The sequence below is a fragment of the Syngnathus scovelli genome, chromosome 5, assembly GCF_024217435.2.
Source record: "Syngnathus scovelli strain Florida chromosome 5, RoL_Ssco_1.2, whole genome shotgun sequence".
NCBI lineage: Eukaryota > Metazoa > Chordata > Actinopteri > Syngnathiformes > Syngnathidae > Syngnathus > Syngnathus scovelli.
The window spans coordinates 8,466,285-8,488,833 of NC_090851.1; the positions used below are offsets into that span (position 1 = coordinate 8,466,285).

Here is a 22,549-nt window from a genome sequence, read left to right on the forward strand (position 1 = left end):
GACACGAATAATAATTACAGCTTTCTTACATTTCATTTAAATGTGTATTTGTTTGGAATGTATATAACATAATATTCTTTACCTTTAAGAAGACAAAAATAGACACCCAGCTATTATTGCATCATCATTTTTATTGTTGAAAACAACTTCTTGATGGTCGACTTCTGATGCTAACGTTGAAACATTTCACACTGCAAAGACTGCGGCAGCAGTTTGGCAAATGTTTATCTTTTTTTAACCTTTCGAATGGTATGAGAAAAATCTGATGCGGGTTTGTTTTGCTGGAGTCATTCTGCGTCATTCGGCAATCTTTAGGGGTTCGAGATAGAGTGCGCCCACAAAATGAAACCCTCAAATCATATGCATCATCAGAACGGATGACAAATTGACTTCATAAAACGGTGGACTGGAATGGATCTTTTTTTTCCCTCACCCTTTTATTGCTCCCTGTGAAATCTCACATTTTCATAAATGTCAATGACTTACATCATTCTCAAAGACCATTTCAGCAAGCGTTTTTCTGAGAGTATTAGGCAACATTCGTCACCGCCATCACTGAGCTAGCATGACATGAATCTAAAAGTTTAAAGTAGAAACACTTGTAGAAACTCTCTCAATACAGCACTCCAAAATGGACACACTTGTCCTAGCAGAGATTTCAAAAGTGGTCGTTCATAAATCTGACCTTTTTACAGCCACATTTTCCAGTGTGTTGGACTTTTCAAAACAAAATGAGCACTCTTGTTTTCTCCATTCTCGTTTCATCCCAGAGTGGAGTTTGTGAAATAAACTTTGAAAGTGTATTGCGTAATTTCTAATTTACGTGAAGTCCGGCGTCAATAAAACATATGATGTAAACGTTACTTCATGCATTTCCCAAATAGTATAGGTGACGCGTGAGAGTTGCACAGTTCTAAATCAACCTCTTTTGTTTCGGCCTGTCTTATGTGGCTGTGTGGTGTCGCTAATAAGGGCCCTGAAAGCAACCCTCATTCTTAACCTCTCATTCCTGTCCTCATCTTTCTCATGCGGTACTGCTTCTCGGTGGGAGGTCAAACCTAAACACACAAACACTGAATACGTGTCATGCCTGCTGTTGTTCCCTCCATGGGCCAATTATGTAATTCTTTGGCTCTCCACCAACCAAGCCAGGGTGGCTGTCTGTCGTTTACATTCACAGATCCGGAGGCGCAATTGCCCGCAGCTGCAGCACAATAGATGCCGCTGTCTGTCTTTAACTTACATTATAGTGACACTGTGCAAACAGACAGTGAGCAAGCAAAGGTGCTTTTGTACTGTGCGCTAAACAAAGTGCATCGGCGCTGAGGGGAGGCTTAATCAAGGAAAATGACAAGGTGAGAGTGACAAAGCAGTGTCAGCCTCTTTAACTGACCTCACATTGACACCACCGCTGACACTACGGTCCGTTTTTTCCCAGGAGCTGTGATCTGTGTGGGTCCGTGCTTTGTCAGGGTTTTCTAATGAAGATACTTATCTGTCTTCCATCAAGATCCCAGGCAGCTTTTGCTTTTGTTTGGCTCAAACCGAGTGGCCGCTGGGGGGGAAAGGCTTCCTGGGTATTATCTCCATTCCAGGATATTCTCAGCCCTTCCTTGAGATACTGTATCAAAACAACACATTAGACAAATGCACCCCACCCAATTCCTCATCTATAGGCTGCTGATGCAACTACTGTTGCAAATCTCAATTCTCACCTCCATGCTGTTTCGAGATAGTTCAGTCAGTGTTAGCACAGACATTTGAAAAAGCTCCAACTTACTGACAAACACTGCTGTACTGGCAGAAATGGTGAAGTACAAACCTGTGAGATGACATGCTGATGTCACCCTTCCCCGAACATGCAGTTGCCCTTTGGCTCTCTGTGACTATTGTTCACTTCTGTTCCCAGGCACTGACATCTGGCAACAATGGACACGGCGGGAAAGAGGGAAAAAAAAAGTCTGCATTTGCACACATGCAGAAATGTACACAAGCAGACAAATGAGAAGGTGGCTGACTCTACTAATGATTGCTCAAACAATCTTTCTGAGTCACACACACAAACAAACCAAGAAATTGGAGCAATTCGTGACAACTATAATCTAATGGCTGAATAATACTGTGTTAAGATGTTCACACAGAAAAACATACATGCTGTCAAACGCAGTAATGTACAGTATTTATCATTTTATATGTTTGGTAAAGCGCTTTGTTATAGCTGCAGCTGTTGTAAAAGCGCTATCTAAATCAAGATACATTGGATTGTCTTATAGAATTTTGTGATTCATAGTTTGAGTTCCTGAAGCAAATTACAGTGACACGTATGAAGAGTCATCGGTCAATGTGTCGTGCAGTTCACATGAGTATCACCCGTTGTCAGCAATGTCTGAGCCGTAAATGATTACATAGCTCAGTCCAGGGCCCTAGTTACACATATTGTGATGGAAAGCATCACTCATGTCAGTCACCCTCCCCCTTTTGATACTGTAAAATAGCAAATGTTGAAGACAAAATGTAAAAATTATGATTATAGCAAATTTCCTAAAAGTCCACTTGGGCCAATTCACGACGTAAAAAATTAAATGGCATCAAATGCTTAATCCTTAACTGATTCTCAAAAAGTAATACTAATTGTATCGGTGTCACAAACTGTTCAATACGCCCTAGTTCGATATACGTGTGGTTTGATTTCTTGGGGCTAACATACCATACCCTAGTAAATCATCGCTTTTTATGATCTTTGGTTTTGGACAGGTGTGATACTGGTTTAGTTGCCATGTGCATGTCTGATGTTGAATAAAAGACCTGCATTACATGTTGAAATACAATATGCATTTTATTACTCATAATCTTGCTAAGAATCTAAAATTACAATATTAAGTGGCACGAAAAGGCCATTAAAACCACAGTCTACTGTACATAGCTGCAGAGAGTTCAAAGTCTTCTAATGTCAAACAGGAAGTGTGAATTTATTTGCTCCTTGTCTCACTAGCCTGTCATTTATTCTCTCGGCCTCCGACAAACTGTCTCAGGTCATCTCACTCCCCTAAAACTGTTAAAGCAAGCCCTCCAGTCTGATGTAGGATGCTGCCACATTAGCTAAAGAGCCTTGGGGCTGTATGCCGGCTCTGGAAATTACAGAGGAGATGGAGAAGATGAAGAGCAAGGAAGGAGGGCGTGTGTGGGACGGATATCGAGAGAAAGAGAGGGCAGGTTCAAAGGACCTGTGTGGGAGGGGAGCAGTAGTGGGGGTCATGTCTGCGGGGGGACTTTACTGGAGGGATGAAGAAAGGGGATAGGAAAAGAGACATGAGCTCATGGTTGTTGCTTGTTCAGCTTGGTCAAAGCAAAGTGCTTCAAAAGGACATCCTTCCAAAATAGGTGGGGTTACAAAACGTGACTTTTTGTGTCACAAAAAAACGATGGTGGATGTTTGCATAGGGAGGATGAAATAAAAGTATATAGATGAGGGGGAAAATGTATGTTAAGAATAGAGGTTACAGTTCATTCAGTATTTCTGAATTAACCAATGTAGTAGACCGTAGTCTTGTGGCACATCTCTTAATTCATAATCAATACAGACTCCTCTGTATGTCAGCTGTGAGTTTTAATCCTTCAATTTATCAAGACAGTTTGGACAAATTTGTAATCAGTGTCTGAACTGATGAAAGTTCCTCTGGATGAATCTTGTCAAAAAGTCAATAAAATTAGGGAACAACTAAGTGCATCTTTTTACTTCCCGTGCGTCACGTGTCATGTCCAGGAGTCCCATTGCTGTTGTTGATCTATCCTTATATTTGAGCAATAGAAACAAAACCTAGTTAATATCATTCCACATATCCTACCATCTATTGCTTTTGCTAATGCCAAAATACTGCTGTGAAAAAAGGTCATTCAAGCACGAGTAGTGGTTGCCCAGGATTGTCATCTTCAGTTTGCAAAGCTAAAAATGACCCATCACTCTTCTCAAGCCATTTCTAAATGTTGCATTTGCATCTGAATTGTTTTATTAGGGTGTCTGTGATGGTGGTGAACATCTGACAGATTTGATCAAGCATCTCATTTTTTCTCCTACACTCCGTTTTGCCACTTACTTCTTCCTTTCCAACTCCTGAACCTTCCCCCCTGCCTGGGTACTGTCGGCAAATCTCCTCGTACCCCCCTCTTCCACCGCCCCTAGCCGCCCAGTGCTTTTCTGTCTGTGATTTGAGCTGGGAGGCAATAGTGTGTGTGTATGTGTGTGTGTGTGTGTGTGTGTGTGGTGGGGGTCCCTGCAAGAGGAGTACAAACCTTTCTTTGCGTTCTTGCTGATTTAATTATTTGCATTATTGGGGTACTTCCACCGTAGCAATCCCATTAGGATAAGACGGAGCACAGCGGGAGGAGTCGTGTGTGTGTGTGTGTGTTGTGTGTGTGTATATGTGTGTGTTTGTGTGTGTGTACCCAGATGGTCAGGGGTTCAAATTCCAAATGTCTTTGTTTTGCCTCTTCAACTTTGTTACATACGCTAATACTAAAACTCAAGTTTACATTTCTACCTCCGGATACAGACTGCACAAAGAAGTACATTTGTTGGTCATCTAGTGTTTGCACACAATTGATCTATTGTATTGTGTTACTGGTTTCGGGAGATGACTTATGTCTAAATGTAATGCACTGGGAATGAAAATGACAACATAAAATGTGCTTGATCTAAAATGGTAAGATGTGTGAGCAGCATGGTGGACAAGTAGTGAGCATATCTGCCGCACAGTTCCCACAGTGAAGCTTGAATTTAGGGTTCAGATCTCCTGCATTGTCTCTCGTTGTGTTTTCCAGGTACCTCAGCTTCCTCCCACATTACTAAATCATTCATGTTAATGTGTACAGTCATGAAAAATGTCATTGAAGATTCTATATTGCCCAAAGGTGTGATTACGTGAGAATAATTGGAAGTCTGTACGTGCCCTGGAATTTACTGGTTACCGGTCCTGGGTGCACCCTGCCTCTCACTCAAAGGTGGAATACGCTCCAACGAGGCTAGCCGATACAGAAAATGCATGGCAGGATGGTAAAACGTGTAATCTCAACATGTAATCTTTCTGATATTTTTAATGGCCTTGACCACTTGCCCTATCAGAACTAAAGCTGTCAATGTGAAACCTTGATCTGCAGCAATAAACCACTGGAGCAGTGAAATCAGATCGTGATGACGACTATCCATCTATAAATATTCACAATATCTGTCCATAGAATTAAATCATCATTTTTGTCGAAAAATGATTAGGACAAGTTGACTAACAGTGTAGGTGTGGCGTGGAGGCTGAAGCTTTGCCCACAATACATTTCAAAACGGAATCTAGTGAGGAAAGATTGCTCTTCAGATCCTAGAATAATTTTTTTCACGTGTAGTCAAAGTATTGCAATGACTCATGCATGAAAGGAGCTCCCACACGTCTGTTCCTCCCACACGGGGTGTTTAAATACTGTAAACTACATGACTTGGTGTTATCGTTACAATTAATCATGACATCATGTAATTACCAGCATAGCTCCACCCATTATCCTCCTGACAAGTCTAATCAGTAGGGTTATTGTGGGTGTGCAGATTTTTTCGACACACTAGGGCCATGTTTTCCATTTCGTAGTGAAGCACCAGCAGCCGGTGCAGTGGTTGAAACATTACTTTAAGAGGCTGTGGCGACGGCAGTCAGACTGGAGCCATCTTAAAACAAACCAATAGGCTCATCTCAGTCAAAGTCTCTTTGTGGGGTAAACACAGAGATCAAATGAAAATGCCATTCAGTTGAGAGCAGACCTCCAGTGTAATGTTGAACCTGTTAACAAAGGTAAAAAAAAAAAAAAATGTCAACAAACAATTTCCTGGTTCATCGAGTATGACAAAAGACAACTGTACCACAATACATTTGATGAGTAGGACTGAATGGATGGATTATTTCATTACATCGACAGGTTTTGAAATGGTAGTCTTTTAATTGGGGTAATTTATGATAGAAATATTCAATAACAAATAAAGAGGCTGATACTTCCTTATAATTTGATCAATCACAAGAAAAGGGTAAGATTTTTCCACATTTTTTCAAGACTCAATTCATCCAGAGGAACAATTTTTTTAGGTCAGACTCAATGGACTTCAGTAAAGACCTGCTCACTCACAATCTCTGTTCTAGTTCTAATCTAGTTTGAGTAAACGCGGAAGGAGTTTGGTGGGGTTGGGTTCTTCAACACCAAACACATCCAGGTAAGCTTTTATGATCCTTGATTAGCATTACACACAAAAAAATGGTCTTTCCAATATTGTGTACACAAAGTTGACACCATAGAATAGTTCGGTTGAAGAATAAAGATCCAGAGGGAACGTTGTGGTATACCAAGACTCTTGCTCACATTGACAATTCATTCATCAAATGCTGCATCTAATTAGTCCCTGAAGGACTAGTGCTGATGCAACCAGGGGCATATTTAAAGCTCAGTGGCTTCCACTTTCGGATCCCTGTTCAGAGAATATCTCTGTCATATAGGCACATGCATACAATGTCATATTCTAGACAGCCACTGAACCCTATGATGGTCTTGGGCACAGTCTGCTCCCTGCACCCTCAATTCATGACTGCAGCTGCTAAATCCTAATCCTTCCTTGATACCGTCAGCAAAAGAAAGCACCCCACTGGCATGCAAAGCGCCTGGGTCAAGCAAGTTATAATGCCAGGAAATGGAATGTATTGACACTGTTTGCCAGTCTTCCAAAATGACGAGTCGGGAATAACATACAAAGACAGGTGTGCCAGAAAGTGCTGAGTAATGATATTAGACTGCATCATGCTTTTTGTTATCCCCTTGGTTACCACTAGGGTTGGGATCAAGGGCTCAATGTTTGTGCCCAGTGCAGGTGTAACGCAAAGTGCTAAGTGAGCACATTTCTTTCGTTTGGCGTTCAGATATGGATGTTTGCGCCGTCGTGGGAGTAAAAGAAGCTGATTTGAATCCCGGCCAATCAAAGCGGCTTCCTTCGATCCTTTTGAATTCAGTGCAGGTGGGGCGCACGGTCTTCAGGGCAGAAACATAATGGACTTGCTGTGCTGCCAATCAGCAAGTAGATTTATAAGGAACTGCAAGATCTCCACTTGCGGACGATGTCAAGTGGGGCGCTGTGAAACATGGACACTTCTACCCGCACACACACACACGACTTTTGTGAGTCAACCTCTATATCTGTGTGTCATAGCCTAAAGTAAACCATCAGCAAACATTATGTAAAATATGTCTTTATTTATCATCAAGTTAAGAGGAAAGACTGAAAAACAAGATTAGCAAAAGCAATCTGGGAGACATTGTGCAATCATGATAAATGCTCTCATTAATGTTCCCCCTCTGCGAATCGTTCTGCTTTTGGCCAACAAATTGGATACATTATAATTAGTGTCATTTCCAGAACCAAGTTGCCGCTGCATCTTCCAAATGATAATGTCTGTAATTAGCAGGTGATTAAGGTAGTTTAGGATTGAAAGTGAAAGGTACTTCAATTAGAGTTTGTCTGGGGTGGAAAGTTAATATCAAGCTTGCATTCACTGGGTGGGTAGAGGCAATAGCACATTACTTAATACAAATTTTACTTCCGGCTCATTAGATCCTGACACTTTGGCAATTATTTCATGATTCCCATCGTGATAGCCTGAAAAACAATCAACCAACCAATCAAGTTGGATTTTCCAATGTTTTCAGTCTCCAAAACTTGAGATAGATAGCTAGTCAGTGAAAACGGCCATGCTTGGCAAAAACATGAGTCTCCATTGACCTTCAGTGGCTGCAGAATAACCTCAGCAGTTTGCTGTTTGTGGGTAAGTAGGTCTGGGGTGGGCCTCAAGCGAGGCAGAACCCCAGCCAAACAATGAGGGCCAATTGGATAGAGTGGCAAAGCGGGTCCTCCAGACCTCCACAGCCCTAAACTAGGTCTTCTATTCACTGAGCCATCCTGCACAAACAATGGGACTGGAGTGATAACATGCTCAATATTCTCAGTTCACTGCAAAAAAAAAAGCCAGAAGGATCCAAGTCTCGTTTAGGAGTGGCATCCCTATTGGACATCTGTGCTTTATCCAATGCAGAGATCTCTTCTCTATTCACATACGTTTATAGCCCCTCAATGGTTATTTGATGTGCTTTGTACAAGCCTCCTGGCCATGAACCCTGCTCTGTGACCATTTCCATGCTTGATTTCATGTAAGATGCGACATATTGGATTTCATTCACTTAGTACAAATTAAATTGGGTTGAAATGTAATTGACACGTAAAGTGTCATTGACCAACCCCCTCCTTGCATCATGTTTTATATTAAAATATGACACTATTTTAGTGCGAGTGACATTGGTAAGAAGTTATCATCAGTCTGCTGAGTTATTCAAGCGTGATCCTCCAGGGAGACCGAGCCCCCCCCCCGTCTTAAAAACATAAAGGTCTGGACAGACACAATGAGCTATGTGAACAATTTCGACAAGTCACTCGGCAACTCCCAAGCAAACACAGCCGCTCATTGTGAGCCACAATGTGTGACGGGAAAGAAAAAAGACGATGCAACGTTGATATTCCATACTGAGGGAGGGAGTGAATGAGTGAGAGGAGGGGCTCTGGCTAAACAGACTTCTTTCTTCTTGAGAAATATGCTTAACTCCATTGCTGCTCATGTGAGCTCTGTATGTGTGTGCGTAGGGGTGCAGGAGTAGCAAATAGGGTGCGCTCTCCCCCTCCTTAGACAAAGGGTGCAGATGGCTGGCCCTCCTTGGCTTTGGGCGGGGTGGTGCAAAGCAGACGCCTGCGATGTTGCGTTGTGCCCTCCCATGGAGTTCATTTCAGCTGCTCAAAGAAAGAGATGGTTGACAAGGGGGGCTCTGCTCAGGACAAGAAAGGCTTAGAGCCGATGGACCCTCCATTCCAAAACCTTAACACCCCCACAACACTGGCCCATGACCCTTGCTCCTCGCCAGGTCACGTGCACAGTTACGAAGGTGAAAAGAATGCAGGCGGGAGGGAGTGCTGGACTTAAACCCCCTTGTAAAAGTTATGTAAAGTTTAATTTGTGCTGATAGGCAGCAAGATAATTACTTTGAGTACTGTATAATAAAGATATTTTTATGTTTCACTTTGGAATAGCATTGCACACTGTTTCGGTCTGACAAAGCAAAACAAAACAAACGGGCTGTACTGTAGAGAAATGCAATGATAAGATTAAGCTGACCTGACATGAACAAACTCTTCCAGCTCTTCAATATGTTTTTCCCCTCTGTTAAGCCTAAACACCCCAAAACAATTGACATGTATGATAAGAAGTGTTACAGTAGCAGATAAACCAGAAAAATAAAAGAAATACATGCATTGATTCAAATGCGGAAAAAACACTACTACCCTGAAAACTGAGCACTTGTGTGATCAACTATATTATTCGGGCTTGACATTGAGCGTGCAATGGCATCCCATGGCAACGTGTGATCGACCATGCAGTTTTTATAATACTACTACTACTAATAATAATCATAATCAAAATCATAATAAATTATTTATTAATTGTTGATTGGTTAGAAAAAGTCAGATGGGTCTAGCGAGTTGGTTTCAATCTGATATGGTTCTGTCACCTGTACTTAAGTGGCTAGTACATACAAGCGTGTCCATCATTTCAGTGAAATAACCATCATTGTGTAACCAAACCCAGACTATGCCTGCCTATGAATATTCTCATCCATCCAGATCATTTTATGGAATTGAATCAATCGCAACTGGACTGTTCTGGTTGTCTTAGAGGACAACGCTTCGGAGGAGCTCGACATGTTTTCACAAAGCTTGCCCTTGTTTGGAGAAGTGTACTAAGATAACACTGTCACAGTGTTTCGATGTGCGTAATTAGCTGTGAGCCCACCCCAGCCATGTTTAGGCTACACCATAACATGTCAACATGCTTTGTGTACTCTCCCTAAGCGTACTTTGATTAAGGCCGGCATTCAGTGTCGGATAATCTGCAGGTGATTATAGCAGATATTCAAGATGAGGGGAGGCCGAGTCATAATTCCGATGTAATGCACAGCGGTGCTCCGTCCCTTTGACCCATTAACCCATATCCTGTCTGGTAGGAGGGGGAGCTTTTATTGTGATATGGAAAGGCTTACAATGGCTTATGAGGAGGGACCACGCTCACAGTGAGGCGCTTGTCAGCCCACTTCAGACTCACAGGGATTTCATCACAATGTGTGCATTATAATGGGCAGAGGGGACGTACGTAGGCTCTCTGGCAGATGTCCCTTACACTGTACAGAAAGTATGTAGCCTATCATGTGTGTGTGTGTTTGTGTGTGCGTGCGCTGGTTGAGCAGAAAGAAAAGACAGAGAGGGCTTGGAGGGCTGTTTACACTTCAAAGTGCGCTCATGATAAAGTCCCAAAAAGATTGGAATATATTGCTTGCCATTCAAAAGGAGCAATGTAACGTTGCAAATATGTGCCCCTAAGGGCAATTGCGCTTGTCTGAATAGAGTATGTGCGCACATGCAAGGGTGTAAAATCTCAGATGAAGGCTAAAGTAATTCATGGGAGGAAGTCTAATAGCTTTGAGTGTCTGTAGAATGTGTAGGTGTACAGTATGCCTATATGACGCTTATATGAAAGCTGAGGTGAGAGGGAACATGAGACATTCATGGCTGTCTGCCAGGATTCTTTTCAAATGATTCCCTGCCAACGTTTATTAGTGATTGCAAAAAAATAATAACTAGAATAACCAGAGAGTGTCTCTGTCCAATAAAAGGCATTTTACTCCATGCAACTACAAATTTTGCTTCAAATTATGATACATTGTGGGTATCGTGGGGTGACAGAACCCTCGTTAGTATGCGCTGAATGGAGGTCAGTGTGACTCCTGAGTGGGAGGGTAGAGGGAGGGTCAACGTGACAATGAGAGGATGAAGCTACAGCTAGTTCTTGTATCTCGCCTTCTTCCAGCCTCCTCCCCCATTTTCACTCCTTTCACTCCTGCCAACAAATAACCACATTTCGTATTCCCATTTCAAATATAGTATTTACATTCCACACATTTACTCTCTTGTTTGCGTTTTTTCCACCTTCGCACAAAAACGGTCACTGAGAAGTCACACGTTCATTCCTCCTCCCCGCTGCTCCAAATTTCTACAGCCCAAAGAGAAGATGCTCATAGGACCGTGCCCACTTGATTAAATAGGTCTGGGTGTGGTCAGTGAAAATGAACTGTCAAATGTGATTGACTACAGTAAATTTATGATTTAACAAGGGCGGCAAGTCGTTTTGCACACAAGGTCAGGTTGCTTTGAATAGATTCTTCACCCCTAATAAAGAAAATCATCATTTAAAACAGCATTTTATGATTACTTAGTTTAGCTGTCTCTACTTTACTATTTTTGGGATTGTGTTACACATTAAAGTAGGGAGCATATGCAAAAGAGCAAATACATGTTCATGTAATTCTAGTCATGTGACAATCATGCCTTTTTTTTCTCCAATAAAATTGCATTCTAAAGTCTAAACATCTAGTTTTGACATGAATCTGGGAAAATATAAGCAGTAACAAGAAAAGTCTCTTCAGGGCAATCTTTCTGTCAGACTTAAAGGCGTGATTAAATTCTTGCACCGATAAGAGAAAGAAAGATCTGCCTTCATTCTCAACATTAATCAGTGTCACTTAGGGTAATCTAAGTCCCCCATTAGTGGGCCATTGTAGACATAGTGGCTGATACAAAGAAGACGATCAGTCCACAAGACCCAGCACAGTAGCCTGGTTGCACCTCATTGACCCCTTTTATGACAGGAACACCCCTTTTCCCAAGTTTGGCGTCTGTCTTAGTCATCTTCCTTTTATTTCTACCCTCCTTGCTTCCATCCAGCTAGAGGAAGGAAGGCAAGAGGGTAGGAAGACGATACAGTGTCCTTGCTGAGGCATTGTCAGCAAACGTGTACATCAGGAAGTCGTGTGACTGGGAGATTCATACCCTGTGGAACGTACAGCACACTCATCTATTTATTTATCAAGGAGGAAAGACTGCATATTCTCTAGGGCTAGAAGACAGGGTGGGATGGAAGGTATTGGACTCAAATCCAATTCAACCTTGTCAGTCACGAATGCTTAATTGAAAGGGGAGTTACTTGCCGTTGTCTGCAAAAAATGAAACAAGCAGGTGTTGGCTAAAGAATTGGGACACGTCAATTATTTTTGCTTCACGGGCTTGAGATCATGTCTCTCTTAAGGATTATATTGGAGTAAAGTCTTCAGTAATTAGATGGATGTCTCTCAAAGACCTCTTTACATATGTATGTACGTAGCTCCTCCTCAGGTAACCTGACCTCAAGGCTTTCTATTTATTGAATGACACTCTTGGAGTCTATTTGCAGCTTTCCTTAAAACATGTTTCTTATAAGGTCTGGCCAAGTTCAAAGTGGAGGTCAATTTCACACAGTCTGGTCCAATCAGTTCATCCAGTGGAGTCAGGGCCTAAGGCAATAAAATGATGTGCTAAAGTCCATTGCAGTCCAGTCCATTTCAGTCCAGCAGTCTGGCCCAGTTCACCCTCAAAACATCTTAGCTACTCAACCTATAAAAATGAAACGGAAAACCACCCAGAACATAACTTGGTCAGCACACTTTTGTATCGTGTGGGGCTTACTTCCTGCAACATGGTTTATCGTGACAAGCGGGTTAAAGGTCACTTCGTGTGTGTGTGCCATCATTGGACTATAGATCACAATGACAAACTGAGGGTGAGCTTCAGTTTTCTGCTGAGGACGCATACACTCACACCTCAGAGCCATCCTGTTTGTGTCATTGGTTCCTACAACTGTTTATTACTACCGATATAGTCAATGTCCCCCAGTGGGAAAGAAACTTCCGAGCCCTGTTTTAGCCACTTTAATTGCAAAATCTGGGAGAACAATACATAAACGTCATATATGTGTGCAAGTGTATGCCATAATGATTTTATTTTAAACCTAGTATGGCACACAATAATCAATTCTGTATAAAACATGACATTGATTGAGGCAAAGTGTAGCAATTATAGACCGCAATGCTGCCTATGCATCTTTAACAATGAAAAAAATCTGGCCAAAATCTGAAAGTTTGGACAGTTTGTGTCAAATGAGTCACACTAATTCAGCAGACGAGCAGCCCAGTCCACGGCAGTATTCTATTGAGTCCTCGACAAGTGATGAGGAAATAGGAGGCTATTGATCTGGGTTGGAGGATGAGATTTCCAATAGAAAAAGGATACAATCTCATTGTACAATGGGAGGAGGATGTGACAGAGTGGCCTATATATAAGCCATAGCAGAGAGTCAATAGTCAGGACAAATGATTGTGCGGCCCATAGGCAATCTATGCCACTAATTCTTGTGTGCAGTGGCCGCATTTGTCACAGGGATCCCTTGATTGTAGGAGAGCATAAAGTTGCTTTCCATCTGCTTCCACATCTTAAGTCAGCAGGAGCATTGAGGCCACTTCAACAACTGCGGTATATTTTCTTTAAGGATCATCATCCAAAACCATCCGCCTGAACCTACAAACTAGAGCTATATAAACCACTCAATCACAATGCTGCCCATGCCTTCAATTAAAATTTTTCATGGCAACTATAGAAAAAAAATTACTCCTTCCACAGATCAATCATGTAACACCACTTCAATGCCACTATTCATCCTGAGATTTTTTTCCCCCTAGATTTTCAAAAAGAAATTTATTATTAGCAACCCTGAGCGGTATAGGTTTGAGTCGGCATTCCTGACAACCAGGTCTAGTGAATTATAATATGATGCGTTTGACTTTAGATTAATTTATGTCGGAGGGAAAAAAATGTTCAGGAAGCCCATGTGCATCATACGTATAAATATATCATCTTAGAGGATAACATTCCATATACTCTACAGTGCAAAAATGTTTTACACCTTCCTGAGGAAAATAAGGGCTTTGACGCTTGCATTTTCGATGCATTGTATTACCCTGTGCAAAACATGAACACTGTAATTCATTGTTTGACACATCCTGTGAAATCTGCTGTTCATAAAACATCGTCAAAGAGCATCTGCTGTGCATGTAAAAGATGACTAGAGTTCAATTATTTCCTCACGTCGCTCCCTCTGAATGCAGTCTGACTTTCCCAGCCAACTCAGGAGCTCATGCCACAGACCAATCCATCACCTGCTTGTTCCTTCCACTGTCCACTTTTGTTCTGGATTTTATTGTGTCTCTGTCCCTGAATACTAAAAAACGCCTGGCAAGCAAGAGGGAAGAGGAATTATAACACAACAACATGATACGACCTGTATTTTATTTCCTTCAAAAGGTAGTCCATCTATTATCTATAGAATTTGTCCTCTTTCAGGTCACGGGTGATCTAGAGCCTATTCCAGATGTCTTTGGGTTAGAGGCGGCAAACGTTGGAATGGTTGCCAGCCAATCACAGCGCACATATTGACAAACAATCACAATTTGGAGTGACGCAACAATGTAAAGTAGTAAACTTGAATCTCTGATCAAAAAACAGAACATTTGTTGATCAGTGTTAATTGTACCACAATACCTGCAATACAATAACAAAAGGCTTATTTGTGATGCTATCATAGACAAGAAAGCCGGTGTGTGGGTGGTCCAATGGGGTGTGGACAAACTGCCCCACTGTGTGTGTGTGTGTGTGTTTTCCTTCTGCTGGCATGCGCGAGCTGTGAGCCTGGGAGTCATGTCGAGGTGTCTGCGTGGGCATGTTTGAGTCCAGGCAATTGTGCTCGCGGGTGGGGGTTTGCCCTAAAAAGGTCTAGCCTGTTTTCCACAAAACCCAACAACAGTAGCACATGCATCATGACGGAATCAGGCTCATCGTTGTGACACTCACAGCATGATGCTGTCTAGTGCAGAGAAACAAATCACCCTCCTCCCCAAACAAGCACCTCCATCTTAATACCGCTCAGAATAAAATGCATTAATAAAACAAGTCTGGATGTTGAGGTAAAGGGATGTTCATTTGTTATTTACTTTTGTTTTAGATCTAAATGACAGAAAATATTTGATTGGTAGACACAAGTACAGGAACGCAAGCAAGAAAACCCAGGAGTACGTGTGCTAAAACATTTTTTAATGACTCTCAAAAAGGCATATTTATGATAAGACTCTAGTAGGAACATTACACAACTCACTATTAATTTACTTACAAAATACCAACACCATTGGTGAGTCGGTGACAACAGATGACAATAAGCCTAAAAATCGGATTGGATGAGCAAATAGAGAATTTTTAAAATTAACATCAATTAATGATCACATTTTCATCATTTTGATTTAACATTTTGAAACTAATGTGAATAAAGTGTACATCGTGACATTAGGTTGACATATGAAATCTAATCGGATGTAATAAAAAAAAGTGTTGGTTTTAAACTAAATGAATAAATAACAATCCACCTTCACAAACATACAAAATCTTAAAATATTATTTTGGTTGTAGCTTGGAGTTGTCTTAACTATTACTTTGAAGAAAGCACCAATGAAAGTGAGCATTATCAACTTTGTACAAGCTTAATTTTGCATACACTTCTTGTGTTAAACTGTGAACTCATACATAAATAAGTGTATGTTGTGTGTGTATATGTGATTTAATGTAAAAATAGTGTTATGATTGAAAAGAGTGATCAGTCCTTCTGTCACAATAAATCGCAATCACCATGATGGACGTGATTGAAATTGGAGGTGTGCAAGGCCAATAGCATTTTTTTTCTGGAGCAAAACCAATAAACAACCATTTTCCATCCTTTCTATTATGTTTTCCTGCCACAAGAGCACACTAATGTAATGAACCGTTATTGATCTGGAACCAATTTTCTCCAAAGGGGATCCATAGTGTAATCTCTTTTATTGCTGTGTTTCCATATGCTGCCACGAGATAATGATCACAAATCAGATGAGCGTCCTTTGAGCGCACTGGAATCACCTTGATGGAGGGAAGCGCAGCGGATGTGCGCGTGACACTGTCAGCAGCCGCCGTCGAGCTGACGGAACGAGCCGCAGTCATGACACTCGCAAAATACTGCTGAGTCGTCGGATCTGGTTTTATTGTTTATATCAGGAGCTTTGCCAAATCAAGTGCTGAACTAGGGTTATCACATTCACTGGGCATGCTCACACACCGGGCTGTAAATAACACAAGCCACAGCCGTGATTCTTCACAAAGTTGTGACCAGGAGAAATTGGGTCTGGTCCATTTCATCTTCTCATTCCCCTACTTGACGCCTTTCTAATAGGGCTGCAGTGGAGTTAAGTTTCTCTGTTAGCTTCCAGCATGCTGCCGTTCTAAAAATAGATTGTTGGCTCGTGCTCGTGGAGGATGACATTGTTTCTTCTCATGCATGGAAGGTATGAACTGGAAAAAGGCAACATTTTACAGTGTAACCTGCAAAGTCATGAAATATATGCCTCTTAAGTCACAAAAGTTAAAGGTCGCCTTTATTAGGCGTATGTGACATCATGCAATAGCACACTTCAGTTAGTATCTAAAGCACAGGTGTCAAACTTAAGGTCATTTTACGTGACCTGCAAAAGCTTGCCACATTATTTTTAACACTGTCCAAAACTATTTATTTATCATACAGATAATTGGATATTATGAAATATGATGGGGTGATAACTGAAGTTCCCTAAAAGTGCAACAGTCTTGCAGATCAGCTTCTGCCTTGAATTGCGGCTGTCATGGCTGCTGGCTAGCAACTTGCTTTGGGCAGAACATCAATCTGATGAACACATTTGAAACACGGCTCATTGATTGATCAAGCCGAAGCCATAAGAGATGACATTATATTATAATCAAGAGTACAATTCATTACTGTACATACTTGTCTGCATTGTTCATTTCCTACAGAGAAGACAAACTATTGTTAAGCTTTCCTAAATAGCAAAGATTGAAGATGTTTTGTTTTAAAATGTCAATGAATCTGTTTACACAAACATTTTTCTTTTTTGTCAGCTTACTTTTACATCCTGATGGTGTCATGGATCGGAATGGAGCCGGACGACCAAATGCAGCTTGGACCAGGGTTTATTGAACGGAAAAGGTAGTTGGAAGGAGGATAAGGGGAACAAGCCAACAGAACCGTCAAACTAACATAACTCAACGGACCGACCGACGGACTGGCTCACCGAAACAGAACTGACAAATACAGAAACCAAGAAACAAGAAGACATGAGACGACATCAACGATCCGACGGGAGTGAGGGGCAGACAGGACTTAAATACAAGACAGGTAACAAGGGGCAGGTGACTGGTTACATTGATTGCGAGGTAACACAGGAGGGGAGGGGTGACGAAACCATGGTAACGGGGACGAGTCGTGACACATGGTTACACAGTTGTTTATTTGTCATTTTTGGGGAATCACCATTTTAAGTGTCTAACTTTGATTTGATGAAAATGATAATGACACCAAGTTTGACTTCATCAGATTTTTATTTTAAAGAATGAAGCCACCACCAATCACTATGTCATAGATAAGTACATTTGAAAAGCAGAGTCTTGTTCTGGCAGTAAGACAGACTATCCAAAGGAATAGATTTTATTTGTTGATTTTACTTTTTCATTTACAATGATAATTTAAAACAAATAAAAGCAAAATGATGAGAGATAGTAATTTTAATTTCATTAATCTTATATAAATTATATCATATTATTTCCAGAAAAAAAGAGGTACTAAAATATAAAATAAAGTTGGAATACTACTCTATCAGAAAACTTTCTAATTTTAAATCATAATATTACAAGAATACATTTAATATGTTACAGCAGTGCCTTAAAGTGCCAAGATCTGATTTAGGAGATACCAGCCGTCATCTGACTGCTTCATTTTTCCTTTGACTTGTGAGCGCAGACTTGAGATACGAGCACTTTATGGTTGAACTGATCGCAACACAATAATCCATCCTCCTCTGTTCTTATCTTAACACAGAGAATTGCAGACTCATATTAATGCTTATATCACCACTTTGTAGTTTTTTGTCTTCTGTATGATATACAGTACATATGTTACGATGCACATCAAGAATAATCCAGCAAGGTTACAACACATCATTTGGATACCATTTTTTTCATATTGGTGTACGGCAATGCAGTCAAGGCACACTGGCTGTGCAAAACAAAGACAGGCAGCCATTGAGTAGTGGCATGGAATTTCAGGCGTGGGGGTCATTCTTTGGAAGTATCTGTTGGACTTTAAAGGGCAAGGAAACATATTTGGCTATTTGCAGGAAACAAAATGGTTGCCACATGCCTCACAACAATGTGACTACTCACACACAAGACTAAATAAGAACATGTTTGAAAAATAGACAGTATATATATCAACTCAAAGCAGACAATATACATGCATACAGCAAAATATTTGACCTTGCTGACATTTTTGGCTTAGCCATGTGGTGGATCTGAGCGGCACGATTCTGTTAAAAATCTGACTGTGTGCAGTTCATCAAATATATATGAACTCTCTAAAATATTCTTTTTATCATCTCACTGTGACAGAGTGGACATGCTAAACTTGACAACATCTAACTAGGCACATGATATGAAATATATGGAAATATTTTCTCTGCAACGAGATGTCTTAAAGCGAAACGGGAATGGCAGGGTGGACAGCAATTTCAGGGACACTGAAAATAGTCTACATTAAATTTGGACAAGATATGGTCAAACTCATTTTACACTCTAATAACAGCTGGATCAAAAATAACCTAATTTTCTTGGTTATTTATTTGACCCTCAAATTTCAAATGGAACACCCAGTAAACAAGATTTTTTTTTTTTTATGTCAGGGAAGGGGTGGGCAACAATTTTGGGGTGTTGTTTTGCAGGTTATTCATTTGACCCAGTTTTTGCAGTATGGGTGGCTCAATGGCAGCCGCATTATGAAATGATACACAGTTATTTGGAGAGCAACGAAGCTTGTGCATGTCTCTCACGATATTCTCAAGGCCTCTTCTCATGGCTTTGGTATTCCTGTCAAGAAGGTCCACATATCCTGTGCCTGTTATTGTCCAATTGTCAGACTCAACAACCATTGTCGCAAATGTGATTGAACATTTCACAGACACACAGGTTGTATATCCATTCCCATCCAAGACAAATAAAAGGAGCCAGTTATTTCCTCCTCACAGTAGAGCTCTTCCAATTTGTAGCGCTACGATGCAACCAATGATCATTGTGCAAGCATCAATGGATTAGACCTAACTTGGCTCACTTGAGCATGATTGTGAATGAATACAGCGCAAGGCAAAACAATACATGGAGTGACCTGGATGTATAAAAAGATGAAAATGAGCATTCATTTTGGCAAAATACAGTTTATTTGTGAATGTACACTGATTAGCAATACATCTAAAAGCAATTCCATAGATTAGCATTTATATAAGGGGGTGTTCACAGATCAAAAAGTCGCTTGGCTCATTGTGGCATACCAAAGCAAACTTTTTTTTGTTTTTTTGTTTTTGTTTTGGGAAACAGAAAAGATGAATTGGGAAGCATTGGTAGCGCAAGGTGCAAAGAAACCAAAAAGTCAAACTGAAGGAACGCACATTCAGTCACCCGGGAGCAATTTATGCCCATACAATATTTAATGAACAAACATAGAATAAATATAGCCACACAAATGGAGGATGACAAATACGACGATGCGATGAAAAAAGCTGAAAGCATGCTACAAGCCCTCCCTCCCTCCTTACACTTGGAGTTCAGGTCAACGACGGGTCATCCGACAAATATCACATTTACCCAAAACGTTGCACGAGGGGAGTGAAATGGGCGTACGAGATTGAATGCGCGTGTGAAAAGCTGCGTTTTGAGGAGTGAAGAAGAGTGCTGGTTATTGGACCCGAGAGAAGGGGCCGTGCAGTCATTAAGGGGATTAAACAAGAGGTCCTGTCAGGGTCATTAAAGCCTCACAACCCCTTGTCCAAAAACAATACAATATGGCTTTAAATCACACACTCTTTAAGCACGTATATCAACACTATACAAAAGTCATCCCTGCTTCATACTTCATTCGTGACACAGGAGGATTAGGGCCAGACTGCGGGGAAAAAAAATATACTACACAGATAAAATATTAGAAGAACTCTTAATATACAAGAATAAAATCATCTTTTTTTCCTCCCTAGAGGAGTAAAAATGTCAGGACAGACTTAATTTGAACATATAAAACACAAATGAAATCGAAATGTTGCGAGGTGTAATTTTGTGACAGATGCTGGATTACAATAATTAAATTGAAGAATAATGTTGTAAAAGAGAAACAAAGAATTCAATCATTTTACAACTGTTGTAATTTTACAAGAAAATGATAATCATTTTACAGGGAAAATAGGTCAATCATAAAAGATGTAATTTTGTTTGTAATATTACGATTGATGTTTTTAAAAAAAAACAGTTCCTCATGATTGAAGATTACTCCATGTTGAAATGTTTTAAACCATTACTTAATACTAATTGCAGAGAAAAATTCCATTTTTATGGAAATACCGGCCATTTTTTTTCTCCCATTACAACTTTGTATCTGGTAATATCCCTTTTTTTGCCACTTCAGTGAGGTCCTAATACTCCTGTTATTCTCAGCTGGCGACTGCAGAGGTTAGACATATCAGCACAACACACTTCCTGATTTTTGCTGAGTGCAGACATCATTTTGCACATGAAAAGCCTATTTATTTATTTTTTTTCTCCTTCATACTGATTTCACTTTCTGAGTCTTCACTTGTCTCAATTGCTTTGCTACTTGCTCGGTTTTTGACCACATACGACTTGACAGTCTCTTTCACGGGTGAAACCATCCTACTACAGTGGAAAGTGCAGCACAATAAAATAAAAAAATATATAGTTACAAATCTATAGCCGACGTATCCAGTTGTCAAATATATCTGTGTTATATTTATGTACTCTACTTTAAAATATAGTGTGAGCAATCACTTCTCCTCCTGGCAAAAGACAAAATAGGTGCCTGGAAAAAGCCTAGAAATGAGTACAAAAGGATGTTGAATACAAGCAAAATGTTCAATAAAAAAGGTCAGATTTCATGCAATGACTTCAACTACACTAAAAAAAATTCCGGTTCGTCCCAAAAGTAAGTAGGAAAATGCTACATATGTAAATTAATAGTATCCGACTGGCTCTTTTGAGATGTTAACCCTAAAAGGCGCATGACTCCAGTTTGGTGAGTAAATGTGTATCGATGCCGCAGAAGCGTAAAAACGAGAAGAATGGTGCAAAAGAAGAAGAGCCAGTAAACAAATGGACACATACCCTGTGGCCACTGATGGGGAGAAGTTGTCCAGTGTGATGTCATCGGTCATGAAGCCTCTTAGTGATTATAAACTCAATGCAAAGGCAGAGGACCACCAGATGAGGATTTAACAAAAAAATGTGCAGTATACAATCTTGACTTGAGAATTACGTTGAAATGATCGTACTTTTAACAATTCTAATTTCAGCACAGTTGTGCAGATGTCACTGAATCAAATTTGAGTACTGCATTTGTGATTCACTTGAAAATGCTCGACCACACTCTATCTGTCCATCTGCGTGGGAAACGTTTTTTTTTTTCCCCAATTCTTTTTTTCTCTCCAAATCATTTCTTTGTATATAAAAACTCTGAAAAGGATTAAACACAAAAATCAGGAAAACAAAGACAGCATAAAAGACAAAACATAAAAAGATGCCCTCCCCTTTCTATCATCTTGGTGGCCCTCAGGCTTCTGTCTTCTCTTTCTTTTTGTTCTTCTTGAGGAAGGACGGCGTGCGGAACTTTTTCTTCTTCTTGCCGTTGGGCGACTTGGAGGGCGAGCTCTCCTGAGACAACACCTCTTCGATCTTGTCGGCCGAGCGCACCGTCATTTGCACGCTCTCCGCGCTAGTGTTGAGCTGGCTGACCCGCTTGCACAGCTCGTCGTTGGCGTCGCAGTGGTTATCCTTGCCGTTCATCAGGCCCCCGTGGTTGACTGCTGGGGGAAAAGGACCCCGTGAACACACGAGATTGTCATTCATACTAATCAATAATGAATCATTTGTGAGCCTATGGGAAACAATACAGATCCAAATCTAAAATGCAGCATCTGATAACTGGGAGGACTTTACTTATTTAAGCCTTGCTTCATTTACATGGCGATTTTTATATTCATTCCAATGTGGCAGGCTCGTCAACAACACTCCTAATTATGAAAGAAGAAGAAGAAATTATAGTGACATCATCTGAGTTCAAACTGTAACACCGGCACTTTAAATTCAACTTCATTAACATTTACCAAGCATGCTTTTAATACCCTACACTGCGCTCGTGTCGTAAATATGTCGCTGCTGGCTCGGACACACAAACACCATTTCAGGTGTTTGCTGCATTGCCACTGTACTTGTGCTCTACATATTTCATAACATGGCAGCGTGAAGCCCATTGACCTCATAGACTAAAGAGCCTGTCCTACTCTCACTTTAAAAAAAAAAAAACAGGCCTCGGTTTTTAACAGCAGACTATAT

General features: G+C 40.6%; 1 protein-coding gene and 1 long non-coding RNA gene across 12 annotated transcripts in view; one reads left to right on the top strand and one right to left on the bottom strand.

Moving 5' to 3' along the window:
- Positions 1–5,913: 5,913 nt before the first annotated feature.
- On the top strand, positions 5,914–20,096 carry LOC125968398 (uncharacterized). Its single transcript, XR_007481308.2, has 3 exons — positions 5,914–6,058; positions 6,171–6,241; positions 17,009–20,096. It is a non-coding gene; the product is annotated as an uncharacterized lncRNA (long non-coding RNA).
- Positions 19,352–22,549, bottom strand: part of add3a (adducin 3 (gamma) a) — a 43,270-nt gene continuing 40,072 nt past the window's right edge. For 7 of the 11 annotated variants that reach the window (XM_049719402.2, XM_049719408.1, XM_049719404.1 and 4 more), the window contains one exon: positions 19,352–22,020. In XM_049719402.2, coding sequence (XP_049575359.1) covers positions 21,767–22,020 — 254 coding nt within the window. In that variant the 3' untranslated portion in view covers positions 19,352–21,766. The remainder of the gene's footprint in view (positions 22,021–22,549) is intronic. The other 4 variants (XM_049719409.1, XM_049719405.1, XM_049719407.1 and 1 more) reach the window with 1 other exon arrangement.